Source organism: Staurois parvus, unplaced genomic scaffold (genome assembly GCF_062004578.1).
Source record: "Staurois parvus isolate SC_StPar_1 unplaced genomic scaffold, SC_StPar_1.0 ptg001062l, whole genome shotgun sequence".
Taxonomy (NCBI): domain Eukaryota; kingdom Metazoa; phylum Chordata; class Amphibia; order Anura; family Ranidae; genus Staurois; species Staurois parvus.
In genome coordinates this window covers 14,858-30,816 of record NW_028318858.1, presented here as the reverse complement: position 1 = coordinate 30,816, position 15,959 = coordinate 14,858, and the positions used below count along the sequence as shown (strand labels likewise).

Genomic DNA, 15,959 nt, shown 5'->3' with positions numbered 1-15,959 from the left:
AGGGTGCTCTGCCACATCACACAAATTCCGGTTTTGAGCCTTCAGGCGTGTTTTGGGCTATATGCTGTCCCCAGTTCTATTTTGTTGGGCCTGTTAGTGGTTTTTGCATAGTCGCCTACCCCTAAATTAAATGTCCCTATAGTATCTGAATTCTTTTATCCCTCAGTGGATGACAAAGAGAGACTTTTTTGTGCTTAGTGTAAAATCCTTTTCTTGCAATTCGTTGATGGGCACATGTCCTGGCATCTGTATATTTGATCATACTCCTTTATACTGTTTTTCTACATAACTTAGGCATGCTAGGTAGGGGAGAGTGCTATCCTGGGATGGCCTACAAATGTTTGCCTCCTGTAGGTGGCACTATATCCTAATTCCTGTGTCCCTCAATGGACCCCAAAAAAAGATTTTACAGGGCGTTCAAAAGACCTATTTTTTTTTTTTTGTCCATTCAGGGACATGGGTCCCACTCCTCTGCATTTAGGATCATGCTCTTAGCCCTACTTTGCTCCAAAATTGACATGTTAGTCGGAGGTGTTACCCTGGGCTGGCCTACAGCTTCTATTATCAGTGTTCAATCCTCTTTTAGGCAGCAGTATAACCCAAAGGCTTCCTGTGCCTTTAAATGGACTTCAAGAAGATGATGTTATAATGGGTACAAAAATGCCATTTTATTAAATCATTCTCGTTACCACATTTTGTGCCATCTCTGCCAGAACCTACTATTCATTGCTATGATCTTTTTTTTTTTTTTTTTCCCCTCTTCATCTGCCGTTTTTTCCTTTGCTTTCTTCTTTGACCCCATTGGTATTTTTTTGTAAAGATCCTCATGTTGGTCCTGTGGCTCTTTAACACTTAAAATTTAACCCTTGTTCACATGGGGCATTTATATCTGTGCCGCATGCAGGGCCAGGTTCACCAGCACATGAATGCACAGGTGTTTAGTGGATCCCCATGCCAGCAGTCCCATTCTTGTCGGGATGCAATGGCTGCATGTATACAGTTGGTGCTCCCAATGTGACGTCATGAGGGTGCATGGCCTCGGACGCACCTAGCTACTGGGTCTCATATGATAGCTATGGGACTGCATTACGGCTGTCATACAGGGCACAGATTGAAATGCCTGTAAGGAAGGCCTAAAGTTTTCACAAACATCCTGGTACTCTACGATTGTTTGTCAAGCTAGTCCTTGGTGTGTATACATTTAAAAGCCCTGTTTATGACCATGTCACATTTGTGATCCTGCCCTGTCCTTGATCCATAAGGGAGCACTCAAGTGTTCTTTGGAGTTGCTTCCTAGCTGGCCAGACCAACAAAGTGTCATTCTGTTGCTGCATTCTCGCTGGAAATGAGTTTCTACAGCGTTTCAGCCAGAGAGGAAATGATGTTGTAGGAACCAGTAAGTTTCTGCCACTAACAGGAATACTAATGTGACATAGCTCTGCATGTGAAGAAGCATAAGGACGGCTTCACACTACCACGCTGGGCATTTGCTAAAGTGCAACTAACCTGCATACCAAAACTGCTGCATTTTTGGTGTGTTTTCTGAAAACGCACCAAAACCACGGGACATCATAGTCCATGAGAAAGTGTAGCGGGGCTGCATCGGGCATTGTGAAGCTGCTCTGTTAATATCTGAAATTAGCAAACCCAACTTTGTAAATGAAGTGTTTTTTGGCAAAATTGTCAGTCATTCAGTTTCGTATAATCTCAGAATGTTTCTAGACATTACTAATGTTTTTGCCTTTTTATCATTGTGAAGGTGAACTGGCACGATTTTGCGTTTTTTGATCATGTGATGTATGAAAGTCTACGACAGCTCATCCTTGCCTCCCAGAGTCCAGACGCAGATGCTGTGTTTGCATCAATGGATTTGGCATTTGCTATAGACCTGTGCAAGGAGGAGAGTGGTGGACAGGTATGAACAATATGAATTATGCATGCTGACCTTTTAAACTGTATTGTATGATAGCTAACTAAACTTTCCTCATTGAGAAAATGGCAAAAAGTGAGGAAAGTGTTGCTATTTTTTTGTGGTTTTTTTTTTTTGTGTACTGCACTAGTACACAGAAGAACTCCTGTGAGAGATAGCAGGGGAGGTAGAGACTGTATTTGGCTCTTCCAAGGATGGCTTTTGTGCATTGTGGAAGCGTTTTTGTTTTTTTGTTTTTATAATGTTGAAGGACATTCCTTGTCTTGTGTCCCTATATACCATTGGCTGCCATGAAAAAATGATCCAGTTGAAAATGTTTAGTGTCTCAGATGCTGAATGATAGAAAAGCTTGCCACACCTAACTCCTCTACAATTTAAGTGATTGTAAATGTTAAATTTTTTTTTTTTTACTAAAATAAATATTTTCTACTTACCTGCTCTGAGTAATGGTTTTGCACAGAGCACCCCAATCCTCCTCTTCTCTGATACCCTGCCGACTCTCCTGGCCCCTCCCCTCTGCAGAGGTGCCCCCATAGCAAGCACTTGTACATGCTCGCTCCCAAGCCCTGCTCTGTGTCCTGTCGCACAGAGCACAGCTCAGCCCCGCTCTCCCTCCTTACTGGCAGTGATTGACAGCAGTGGGAGCCAATGGCTCTTGCCGCTGTGTCTGAGCCAGTGAACTCTCGTGCAGATTGCTGGATGAAGCATCAGGCTCTGGTAAGTATTGGAGGGGGGTTGCGGGCACAGCAGATCACAGAATGTTTTTTACCTACATGCATTGAATGCATGAAGGTAAACCTTCAGCCTTTTAGAACTACTTTAATTTTCCTAAGCGTCCATTTGAAAAGCACAGTTTAACAGCTCACAGCAGATTTCAGTGCAGGAATAGGTTCACTTTGTTCCAATCTACCTTTTTGGGTTTTTTTTTTTTTTTTTTGTTATCAATGTAAGAATGTTGAGTAACGGGGACCTTTTATTAAGCTGATCTCTTTGGTAGATGTTTCTGACTTGAACGTAAGCCTTTGCCTTCACTGGGCATCGCACTTTAACCTCTAACCTCACTATTTCAAAGTAAACCTCTTTCAAAATAAACAAAAACACAATTTTTTGGGGGGGTTACAATGCCTTCCATTTTTGTCTCCTAAATCATTCTCTAACACATTTGTATAGATTGTGTATGCTTATTCAGATTACTTATGACTAAATATAGTTTGTTTCTTCTCCTCCTCAGGTGGAGCTCATTCCCAATGGTGTAAATATCCCTGTAACCCCTCAAAATGTATATGAATATGTAAGAAAATATGCTGAACATAGGATGCTGGTAGTAGCAGAACAGCCTCTACATGTAAGTTTATTTGAGAATGTGTGCAGAGTTTTACTTTTGTTATGTCTAATCTAGATTTAAAGAGAATAGATCCCCCCCCCCCCCCCCCCGAATCATACTTGCCTAGGTGGGTGCAGTATCGGTCTGATGCTGCATCTTCCCTGCCAGCTCGAAGTGTGAGAACTCAGTGATCACGACCATTCAAGTGGCTATGCCCTAGCCATCGCACCCGAAGTTCTTGGCCCTGCACTCTTTGGGCATGGTTCTCCTAATTGCGTGTTCCTTTCTGTGACGGCTGCTTTTCAGAGGTCTGATTCTCTTTGTGCTTGGACGGTCTACAGAAAGGCTTGATGGCCTTTTCTGCCACTAATTCCAGTTGGATTTGTCAGACTATTATACAGCGATATGCCTTTTAGGGGCGGAAACCGCTCTTCCCTGTTGCGGCGTGCTCTGCTAGGGTGTTAAGCGCCTCCTGGGCATCCGACATCAGACGTCTGTTCTGCAATTTTTTTGGGAAAAAGCTCACTTTTTAAAATTTTTATGCAAATAACACAATACATAACCCAATTTTTTGTAAAATATAAAAGATATGCCGCTGAATAAATAGATGCCAAATATGTCATGCTTCACAATTGCGCACACCCGTGCAACAGCGACAAACTACGTAAATTTTACTGTTCATAGTAAACACTTTAAAAGCGTTTACAGGTTACCACTTTAGATTTACAGAGGAGATCTAGAGCTGGAATTACAGCTCATGATCTGATGTTTGCAGTGATACCTCAAATGCATGAGGCGATTGTGGTTTGCGTGCGGGACCGAAGCATGCATTTACCTTTGCATGGGGGGGTACTACATTTTTTTTTCTTAATTATTTTTATTTTTTACACTGTGGGAGGAATGTCCTCTCACTGCTTGCACAGGCAATCGAGCGGCTAGTTAGCTGCTCTGATTGCTTGTACAAGAGAGCTGACCGCCCACTTTAATTTAAAAAAAACAAAAAACAAAAAAAACTGTACCTGGCTGATGTTTGGTATAACCACTTGAAGTCCAGCGACGTTCAGGTACCTTGCTAGTTTGCAAATGGTTAAGCAAAGAACATTTTGAGCAAATACAGGAGAGAAAAATACCTGTTGATCTTGCCAGAAATGCAGCATCTTTGAAACTTTCTGTGAGCTGCAGCAAAGATCATCTTCCTTCCAAACTCTCTTCTGTAAACTACAAATTCTCCCTTCCCTGTGTAATGAAATGAGAAGATACAGACCTATTTGGAGCCCATACTGGGAGAGCAGCCTAGGGTGTCAACCTATGCACCCTCCATAGATGAAGTGAAGGAAAGATGTAGCCATCCAAAGACAGGAGGTGTTTGTGGGATTATCCGCTGAAAATAAAGCAAAAGCTTCTTGAAAAAAAACAAAAAACCAAATACTGTACAGCTACTACACCAACGTTTAGGTACACTTTAACCCCTTCAAGTCTAAGGGTAAAACCAATCTAAATGCCTAAGCACAATTTTGCAACGTTGACATGTGATAGTAAAACCGTACATATCATCACAACTACTTTGTACATCCAGGTGAATTATACCGCGTTTTTTTCAGGACAAATTGGGCTTTCATTTGGTGGTAAATGGTAATCGATATCTCCTGAAATTTTTTTTTTCTTTTTTGATTATCAAATGAAAACTGGCCCAAAATAGTACAAAAAAATGTATTTAGCTGTTTCTCTTGTTACTACCATAACCTACCACCAAAGAACAACCCAAAATAAATTCTCCAGCTCTTGACGATCACAGCGACACCATATATGTGTGTTATTTGTTGTTTGTACCTGTAGTACAGCCCAGAAACAATAGTACACATTTTCTTTTTTTTTTTTTACCTGAAACACATTGACACTGACAGCAAAATGTTTTTTTTTTTAAATCCTGAACTTTGACCCGGACCTTGACCCAAACACTAACCCTGGCACTGAACTAGATCAATCCTTGATCTAGGTATTTTTTCTTTATTATTTTATTTTGTAAAAAGAAAAAAAAAATATTATGAACATGCCAGGAGTTGGAGAGATACAATGTATCTCTCTCCTCCATTCATCGAGAGAGAGAGAGAAAACAGGAGGCCGTGCTGTACAGTGACTGATCACTGTGATAGCCAATCAAAGGCTATCACAGCGATCATGTGACCCGGAATCGGGAGTCCTGGGTTCCGATCTTTAGAACGGGACCCGGTGCTCTCAGTGACACCGTGGTCTTTGTGCTGGGAGCGCGCTGTGTGGTGCGCTCCCAGCACAGACACAGGTACGCAAATATTTGGCCCCACAGGAAAAAGCCCAGTTCTGTGCGGCCGCATATTTGTGTTACGTCGGCGTCAAGGGGTTAAAGCAGCTCATTTTCTTTGAATAGGCTGTTAACTCTGCAACAGACGAAAAAAAACATACCTAAACTATTTTGTAGTAAACGTTCTTTGCCAACTAGTGTGCACCCCAATGTACTGCATTCAGTTCTGTGTTTTACAAAACACATAGCTTATTTTACTGTGCTTTACTGCAACACATAGGTATGACGTTAGTCTGTGACTTGCCTGTCTTTAATAATGGACAGATTTCTGTAAACCTATTTACTATTGTCAGACCAGAGAAAAAGGACAAAAGACTGATTTCCCTGCATAAGGCTAGCCAAAGATGAGAATATATCTGATCATGCTGGGAGGACAGATCTGCCAGGGCTTGTGCTGCTTGCAGAATGACCAAGAGCTGCTGTGATGCTCCCTCACAGAGGCGCACTCAGTGCTTCAGTCTTTCCCCCCGTGTGACCGTACAGGCCTCCAATTTCCTGATTCTCCCAGAAATAGCCTGATAATAGCAAGCTATGCTTAGTCTAGAGCAGCAATGGGCAAACTACGGCCCGGCGGACCTTTTAATCCGGCCCGCGGAGCGTGATACATTGGCTGTCAGGATGTGTGTAGGCGGGGCAGCGTGACGAACGTGAGGGGAGCTAGGCTCCTCTCACAGTCCGCCCTGAAGACCGGAACGGCGCAGGAACACGGCGAGAGGACCGCGCGGAGCAAAGGTAAGTAAATTGACACAGGGGGGACTTGGGGACTTAATATGGGGAATGAATTACTATAGGGGGGATGAATTACTATTTGGGGGATTAATTACTATGCTTACTATGGGGGAATATTACTATACTTACTATGGATGACACATACACATCATTCATCTACTCTTGGTCCGGCCCCCGGGTCCAATATATGAACCCATTGCGGCCCTCAAGTCAAAAAGTTTGCCCACCCCTGGTCTAGAGCATCTCATGTCTTTTTTTTTTTTTTTTTTTTTTTTTTTGCCATTTATCACCAGCCTTATTGTGTTTTTTGTTATCTTATTGCGATTGTGTATGTTTTGTAGGCAATGAGAAAAGGACTGCTAGATGTAATTCCAAAGAGTGCATTAGAGGATTTAACAGCTGAAGATTTCAGACTTCTGGTGAATGGCTGTGGTGAAGTTAATGTTCAGATGCTGATCAGTTTTACATCTTTCAACGATGAGTCGGGTAAGAAATTATATTCAGTTGTGTGCAAAAGAAAACCAGCAAGGCTCCATGTACACTAGTGTTTTTTATAAGCTCAAAAAATGCTAGAAAAAAGCTGGATGAAAAATGCTAGCGTGTTTGTACTGACTTGTAGCGTTTACAACTGTTGGCTTTTTTTTTCTAGTTTTTTTTTTTTTCCTACATGTACTGTAAAAATGCTTATAAAATGTTATTAGGAGTGTTCTAGTAGCATTTATGAACTTAAGCGTTTTGTTGGAAAAACGCAGCAAAAACAATTTTTTGTTTTTCTGCTCCTAAACGCTGAAGCTTGAAAAATGCTACTAACCTAAAACCGTGTGCATGGACACATAGGATAACACGATATAGCTTCTAGGAGCAGAAAAAAAAATGTTAGCTTCCAGAAGAAACACATAGGCACGCAGGACAATTGTGCATTTCACTGCTCTCTGGTATCCAATGAACCCCGGAGCACACTGTACACAACCATTTACCTGAGCTTCCCAGGCCATATGAAATCTCACATTGCAAAGGGGTCATTCTGATAATTATAACCTATCAAATCACCTACATTGCTCTGCACATTCCCTGGAGCATGTTATAGTGTTTTCACATTGTACTCATTAGTAATGTTGCTTCTAGGGGATTGTATTTGTTTTATTTCTTTACCACTCTATTCACTACTTAAAATAAAGTTTTGGCTCCACATACAAATGTGTAGGGAAATCTGACTGTGCAGCTCATCCAGAAAAGGAGTTCATAAAATAATTTGGCCTGAAAATTGTCTAGTTTACAAGTTCTATCACAATTCATTGGCAAGTCTCTTTGGGCTTCATTCTGTTTTGACATTCGTGATTTGTACTTTGTTTGCAGGTTCCCTTACATTGCCCCATACATAATGGGCCTTTACCATGACTGATTTGCATGCAGTAAAACAAAAAAAAATTGTTATATAATCCTTATTTTGTGAAGATGTTTACTACAGAATAATACATTTTTATGAATGGTTTTTCAGGAGAAAATGCAGAAAAGCTTTTGCAATTCAAGCGCTGGTTCTGGTCAATCGTTGAAAAGATGAGCATGACTGAGCGGCAAGATTTAGTAAGTGCTTGTCACTTTGCACTTTTTAATTTGTATTGCTAAAAGCTATTGTAACTTTGTATCTTAACATCTTCCTGTTGGGCCTATTGTAATATGACAGCTGGGTGGGATAACTATTATCCTGGGAGGATGTCGTATGACAATCCCCCAGGATTGCACCTCACAGGCCATGCTCCGTCACTGGGTGTGTCCTCCGAATACAGCCGATGACTGAATACTATACTGGCCTGTTGCTGATACCAGGGGTGGACTGACCATTTGGAAACTCGGGCACTGCCCGAGGGCCCGGGGTCAGTAGGGGGCCCCATGAGATGCCCCTGGTACCTTTTTCATAGGCTTTTTTGAGTTTGGGCAAGGACACGGGCCCCATGATCCCCTATTGCCTGGGGGCCCCATGAGTTGTCAGTCCGCCCCTGGCTGATACCATGTGACCAATCACAGCAGATCACATGACAGTTGTAAACAATGAATGTCTTCCTTTCATGCTATCCATTGCTTACAATTGTGTTGCTGGCTGTGATCAAATGGTACAGATGGGACCAATCACAGCCCCGATCAACATTGTATTGCTCTGGTTACAGGAGTAAAAAAAGTAATTAGAAAAAAATGAACATTTTTTTTACATGCTGACATACTAATATTAGTCAGTGTCCCTGATCACCGCCACACCAGTTATATGTAGACACTGTACTGCATTGGTGACAGTAAAAAAAAAAAAAAAAGATTTGAGAAAAAATGTTTCATTTTCCACAAAATTATGACCAAAAAATTACAATTTCATGTCTCTTACTAAATACCTCAGACTGTCTACTTTTCAAAAAGCGGTCATTTGGGGGGTATTTGTACTGTCCTGGAGTTTTTGTGCCTCAGGAAATGAGTCTGTCAGTACATCAGGACTGATCGATTTTCAGATATAAATACCATAGTTTGTGGACTCTCAAAATTTGCAAAATGTTATATCGGAAACAAAGAGTGTTTTTTTTTTTGTTTTTTTTCTTCAAAATTTTGCTCTTTTTTTCATTTATAGTGCAAACAATAATAAAAACCCAGTGATGATTAAAGAAAAGAAATCTTTATTTGTGTGAAAATATAATCAAAATTTCATATGGGCACTGAAAGCTGAAAATTAGCTTGGGAAGAAAAGGGGGTGAAAGTGCCCAGTATTGAGGTAGTTAATCATACAGTACAGAACACAGGAGTATTCATACATCCTGGGTTATAGGCTCATATCTTCAGGTGATTGGACACTGGCAATGTTTGAGAATGCCTCCCCCCTAAACCTCAGTTTTTTTTGCTAGTGGCCAAAGGTGATGGACCATTTCTTCCTTTCAGAGAAATCACTCTTGGCTTAACATTTTAATTTGTGTTGCTAAAAGGTTATTGTAGCTTTATTGCATCCTTTACCATATTGCTAATTTTTATGAGAGAGTTCACCTGTATACACTATATTGCCAAAAGTATTGGGACACCCCTCCAAATCATTGGATTCAGGTGTTCCAGTCTCCCCCATGGAAGCAACTAGGAATTACAGCAACTCCGCCACAAAGTGGTAGGCCACGTAAAATGACAGAGCTGGGTCAGCGCATGCTGAATACTGTCTGCAGAGTCCATGGCAAAGACCTCCAGACTTCATGTGGTCTTCAGGGTAGCGCCCCTCACTTGGAAACGCAAGTTGTGTGTGTGTGTGTGTGTGTGTGTGTGTGTATGTATGTATTTATATATATGTGTGTGTGTGTATGTATATATATATATATATATGTGTGTGTGTATGTATATATTTATATATATATATATATATATGTGTGTGTGTATGTATATATTTATATATATATATATATATGTGTGTGTGTATGTATATATTTATATATATATATATATATATATATATATATATATATATATATATATATGTGTGTGTATGTATATATTTATATATATATGTGTGTGTATGTATATATTTATATATATATATATATATATATATATATATGTGTGTGTATGTATATATTTATATATATATATATATGTGTGTGTGTGTGTGTGTGTGTGTATGTATATATTTATATATATATGTGTGTGTGTGTGTGTGTGTGTATGTATGTATGTATGTATATATATATATATATATATATATATATATATATATATATATATATATATATATATATATATATATATATATGTGTGTGTGTATGTATATATTTATATATATGTGTGTGTATGTATATATTTATATATGTGTGTGTGTGTATGTATATATTTATATATATGTGTGTGTGTGTGTGTGTATATATACAGTGGGGATCGAAAGTTTGGGCACCCCAGCTAAAAATTTGTATTAATGTGCATAAAGAAGCCAAGGAAAGATGGAAAAAACTCCAAAAGGCATCAAATTACAGATTAGACATTCTTATAATATGTTAACAAAAGTTAGATTTTATTTCCATCATTTACACTTTCAAAATAACAGAAAACAAAAAAATGGCGTCTGCAAAAGTTTGGGCACCCTGCAGAATTTATAGCATGCACTGCCCCCTTTGCAAAGCTGAGACCTGCCAGCGCCATGGATTGTTCTCAATCATCGTCTGGGAAGACCAGGTTATGTCAATCTCAAAGGTTTTAAATGCCCAGACTCATCTGACCTTGCCCCAACAATCAGCACCATGGGTTCTTCTAAGCAGTTGTCTAGAAAACTGAAACTGAAAATAGTTGACGCTCACAAAGCTGGAGAAGGCTATAAGAAGATAGCAAAGCGTTTTCAGATGTCAATATCCTCTGTTCGGAATGTAATTAAGAAATGGCAGTCATCAAGAACAGTGGAAGTTAAAGCAAGATTTGGAAGACCAAGAAAAATATCAGACAGAACAGCTCGCAGGATTGTGAGAAAAACAATTCAAAACCCACGTTTGACTGCACGATCCCTCCAGAAAGATCTGGCAGACACTGGAGTTGTGGTACACTATTCCACTATAAAGATATACTTGTACAAATATGGTCTTCATGGAAGAGTCATCAGAAGAAAACCTCTTCTACGTCCTCACCACAAAAATCATCGTTTGAACTTTGCAAATGAACATATATAGACAAGCCTGATGCATTTTGGAAACAAGTTCTGTGGACCGATGAGGTTAAAATTGAACTTTTTGGCCAGAATGAGCAAAGGTACGTTTGGAGAAGGGGCACAGAATTTAATGAAAAGAACCTCTGTCCAACTGTTAAGCATGGGGTTGGATCAATCGTGTTTTGGGGTTGTGTTGCAGCCAGTGGCACATCTGGGAACAATAATGGTGTGACCCTCCTGCGCTCCAAATGTGTGTTTAAACAAACTGAAATAGTAAATAAATGAACCCCAAACAGCTGCTAACATTAAATCATATACCAGTGATCAAGTGAATATAAACCATATAAATGCTGCGCTACATTCAAACTAATTAAAGTGAATGTGGAATTCAATAACTCAAAATTAAATTAATAACAATAATAATAAATAAAAAATGTGCTTGATGATTACAAAAATAATGACAAAACACAAACTTAAATCCATACGCATGTGCAAAAAAATGCACATACATATATTAAATCACACGTGCAAAAATGTGAAGTGGAATGAAAACTAAATAATAAACACAAACTCAAAGTCCAATAATGGAATATTAAAAGTGAAAAAAAGTCCAATAATTGAATATTAGAGTGAAAAAAACTGTAAACTGTGTTTCCAATAATACTGTAAAGTGACCACAGGTGAAACAAATCGTGCAGATATCTGAGTGTAGATAGAGCTTGTGAATCCAACCACCTTCTGGATTAGCCTCTCACCTCATCTCTTCGACCCTTGCGGGTCAAAGAGCAGTAATGGATCCCTCTCACAGATCCTCCAGGCACCAAGGCACTCCAAAAACCACTTCTCAGGATATAATATTCCCACTCAGCTCTTCTCCAGGTATAGGTGAAATATCAATTTCTCAGAACAAAAAAGAGGGATCCTCCCATAGTGTAGTAGGTTTATTATATCATAGGAACATCAGATATTTAGTAGAAATACACTTGCGTAGCAGCCAGTCCACATTAGACCCTCATGCTCTCAAATGAGGATATATCCTCATTTGAGAGCATGAGGGTCTAATGTGGACTGGCTGCTACGTAAGTGTATTTCTACTAAATATCTGATGTTCCTATGATATAATAAACCTACTACACTATGGGAGGATCCCTCTTTTTTGTTCTGAGAAATTGATATTTCACCTATACCTGGAGAAGAGCTGAGTGGGAATATTATATCCTGAGAAGTGGTTTTTGGAGTGCCTTGGTGCCTGGAGGATCTGTGAGAGGGATCCATTACTGCTCTTTGACCCGCAAGGGTCGAAGAGATGAGGTGAGAGGCTAATCCAGAAGGTGGTTGGATTCACAAGCTCTATCTACACTCAGATATCTGCACGATTTGTTTCACCTGTGGTCACTTTACAGTATTATTGGAAACACAGTTTACAGTTTTTTTCACTCTAATATTCAATTATTGGACTTTTTTTCACTTTTAATATTCCATTATTGGACTTTGAGTTTGTGTTTATTATTTAGTTTTCATTCCACTTCACATTTTTGCACGTGTGATTTAATATATGTATGTGCATTTTTTTGCACATGCGTATGGATTTAAGTTTGTGTTTTGTCATTATTTTTGTAATCATCAAGCACATTTTTTATTTATTATTATTGTTATTAATTTAATTTTGAGTTATTGAATTCCACATTCACTTTAATTAGTTTGAATGTAGCGCAGCATTTATATGGTTTACATCTGGGAACATCTCACGAGTAGAAGGAAAAATGGATTCAATAAAATTTCAGCAAATTTTGGATGGTAACTTGATGCAATCTGTGAAAAAGCTGAAGTTAAAGAGAGGATGGCTTCTACAAATGGATAATGATCCTAAACACCTCGAAATCCACGGGGGATTACATCAAGAGGCGTAAACTGAAGGTTTTGCCATGGCCTTCACAATCTCCTGACCTCAACATAATTGAAAATCTTTGGATAGACCTTAAAAGAGCAGTGCGTGACAGACAGCCCAGAGATTTCTCAAAGAACTGGAAGACTTTTGTAAGGAAGAATGGGCAAAGATACCTCAAACAAGAATTGAAAGACTCTTGGCTGGCTACAAAAAGCATTTACAAGCTGTGATACTTGCCAAAGGGGGCAGTACAAGATATTAACTCTGCAGGGTGCCCAAACTTTTGCAGACGCCATTTTTTTGTTTTCTGTTCTTTTGAAAGTGTAAATGATGGAAATAAAATCTAACTTTTGTTGACATATTATAAGAATGTCTAATCTGTGATTTGATGCCTTTTTGGAGATTTTTCCATCTTTCCTTGGCTTCTTTATGCACATTAATACAAATGTTTAGCTGGGGTGCCCAAACTTTTGATCCCCACTGTATGTGTGTGTGTGTGTGTGTGTGTGTGTGTGTGTATATATATATATATATATATATATATATATATATATATATATATATATATATATATATATATATATATATATATATATATATATATATATATAATTATGTGTGTGTGATTTTGTGCAGCCTTGTAGTAGTACGTCTGTAGGGCGGGGGAATGGTTAACACTGACATGCAATTGAGCTGACCAAAGTGGCTCAGAGCTGCTTAGCTGTGTCTGTTGAAATATTTCACTACTACTATGTTCTTCCTGTGACCACTTTGTGCACCAGAATGTGTAAGCACAGAAGCCATGTACGTCTTTAATTGTCATGTGCACAACCTATAACACTCAAGTAGTTCCGCTGTCTCCACTCTCCATTAAACTTCTAATTTTTCTGATGGTTTTAAGTTTAGATGAATGTGAAGGTTAGTCCGGCTTGCCAGCATTTGAACCTTTCGACCATTGTTACCTGAGCGCACTCAGATGGTGTAGGCAGACAACACAAGTGCCAGCTTCTATTAGGCTAAAACAATAGCAGTCAAAGGCTTTCCAATTTGTCTTGGCATTCCCCCAAATCTCTTACCTTGTTTGTGTAGGAGCTATAAACATCCAATCATACCTAGCCTGAGGAATGATTATTCAATATCTAGTCGTCTTATATGTATATGGCATTGCAGTGTGGAAATACAGATAAAATTGGCTTCTGTACATCAGATAAACCAGCAGCCCTGTGCCCATACATAAAAAATGTAGCTGTATGAGGTCATTTCTAAAATGTTCATAATTATCATTCTTCATATAGCCATTATATATGTGATCTAAACAAAATTCACACTTGCACAAATAACAGTTTGTTGGTTTTTATTTTTGTAGGTTTATTTCTGGACATCAAGCCCATCTTTGCCTGCAAGTGAAGAAGGGTTTCAGCCCATGCCTTCCATTACCATACGACCGCCAGATGACCAACATCTCCCAACCGCCAACACCTGTATCTCTCGCCTGTACGTCCCTCTCTATTCATCCAAACAGATTCTCAAACAGAAATTATTACTGGCTATTAAAACCAAGAACTTTGGGTTTGTGTAGATTAAATAAAGCATTTCCCCATGTAATATATCTAGCAAACATGTTTTCGTAGATCTTTTTCCATTTGTCAAAAAGGTTTATGAAGTTTAACGCCGTTTTGCTCAACCATGGTGTCGCATTGAGGACTTTCTGGCGCTTTGAATTGCAGTGGCGTCTAACGCCAATTGGTTATGCAGACATTCCTCTGCAAAACCCAACAGAGTACAATTATTGGTGGTTCGGTCTAACATGTCTTCTGGCAAACGGTTTGGCTTTGTTACCGTTCCTTTCAAATCCAAGAACAGGAGGAAGATGAAGTAACACTGTGATAGTCTCTTCCCAAACAGGAAAAGGTTCTAAAAATGTCTGACTTTTCACCGCTGCCTTTGTGGAAATTGCTTTATCATTGGCTCATGGAAGGAGGAAATATCAAAAACACAAATTTATTGTCACACCCCTTTTTTTTTTCTTTTCTTTTTTTTGGGATTTTTTTGGGGGGGTACTTTTTCCCCCCTCCCATGCTATTTAATTTGTAGTTTGGCTACTGTGTTGTACATGATGTATATTAAACTTGTAAAAGTGATATCCTGAAAAAAAAAATAATGAGCCTATGTTGCACTATTTTTATTTTTCACGTGTCATGTCGATCTACACCTTGCTCTAATCACAATCTTTTCCATAGACTGGAGCTTTTGAAAAAAAAATAGGTCATGAAAAAATTGCATGTACAAATACATGTATGTAATTTTATGTTAAATGCATACAAATTCAGTTGGATATTTTTTTTTTCTTTCAAACTTTCTCTTCACTTTAATATGCTTTGTCAATTAAGCCAGTGGGAAAATAACTCAAGCAGATCTGTTTTTTATTTTAAATGGACACTTTTAGGTAAAAAAAAAATGAAACAAAAATTGTGTGTTTTGAGTTTTTTTTTACATTTATGAATACAGTACTGCAATGTGTAAAATGCAAAACGTTAAAGCTGGGTACACACAATCCGATCATCGGCTGGTTCAGCAGGAACCGGCTGACCATTGGACAGTGTGTACAGCTGCTGGTCCAAGGACAGGCAATAGGTCAACAGCGGGGAGATTGCCATACGTTCTTTGCATAGATAGTACAGTGAACATTTTTTTTTTTTTTTTCCGTTCAGCCCATGTGTACCAGGCTCAAGGAATTACAGAATTTTTTTAAATGTTACAATAAGCAGAGGGCAAATAACTAGCCACCAGTCCTACTATTGGACTCCCTGTGGCTGATCTCTTCACCATTTTGACTTATCGTAGCTTGTTTTGTACTGTGTGAAAGTGGGATTTTTTTTTTTCTTTTGGTAGAGGAAGCAGGACTTAAATTCAAGCTGCATACCCAATGACTGGTGTTTATGAAGTCTTGTGGGTAAATATTCAAGCAGCATTCATAGAACTAATGAGGCTGAAGCAGGTTGATTCTTGCACTGCAGCTGTTCAGGTACAGCTTCCCCTACAGAAAGAATAGTGAACAGCACAGTAGTGACATCTCATGGAGTGCACTGGTATAGCTTAATCATA

General features: G+C 38.9%; 1 protein-coding gene across 13 annotated transcripts in view; it reads left to right on the top strand.

Annotated features, from left to right (window-relative positions):
• The window catches only part of UBR5 (ubiquitin protein ligase E3 component n-recognin 5), a 98,866-nt gene extending 83,543 nt beyond the window's left edge, over positions 1-15,323 (top strand). For all 13 annotated transcript variants that reach the window (XM_089658276.1, XM_089658283.1, XM_089658274.1 and 10 more), the window contains 5 exons: positions 1,760-1,915; positions 3,162-3,275; positions 6,663-6,807; positions 7,820-7,905; positions 14,221-15,323. In XM_089658276.1, coding sequence (XP_089514402.1) covers positions 1,760-1,915; positions 3,162-3,275; positions 6,663-6,807; positions 7,820-7,905; positions 14,221-14,433 — 714 coding nt within the window. In that variant the 3' untranslated portion in view covers positions 14,434-15,323. The remainder of the gene's footprint in view (positions 1-1,759; positions 1,916-3,161; positions 3,276-6,662; positions 6,808-7,819; positions 7,906-14,220) is intronic.
• Positions 15,324-15,959: the final 636 nt, after the last annotated feature.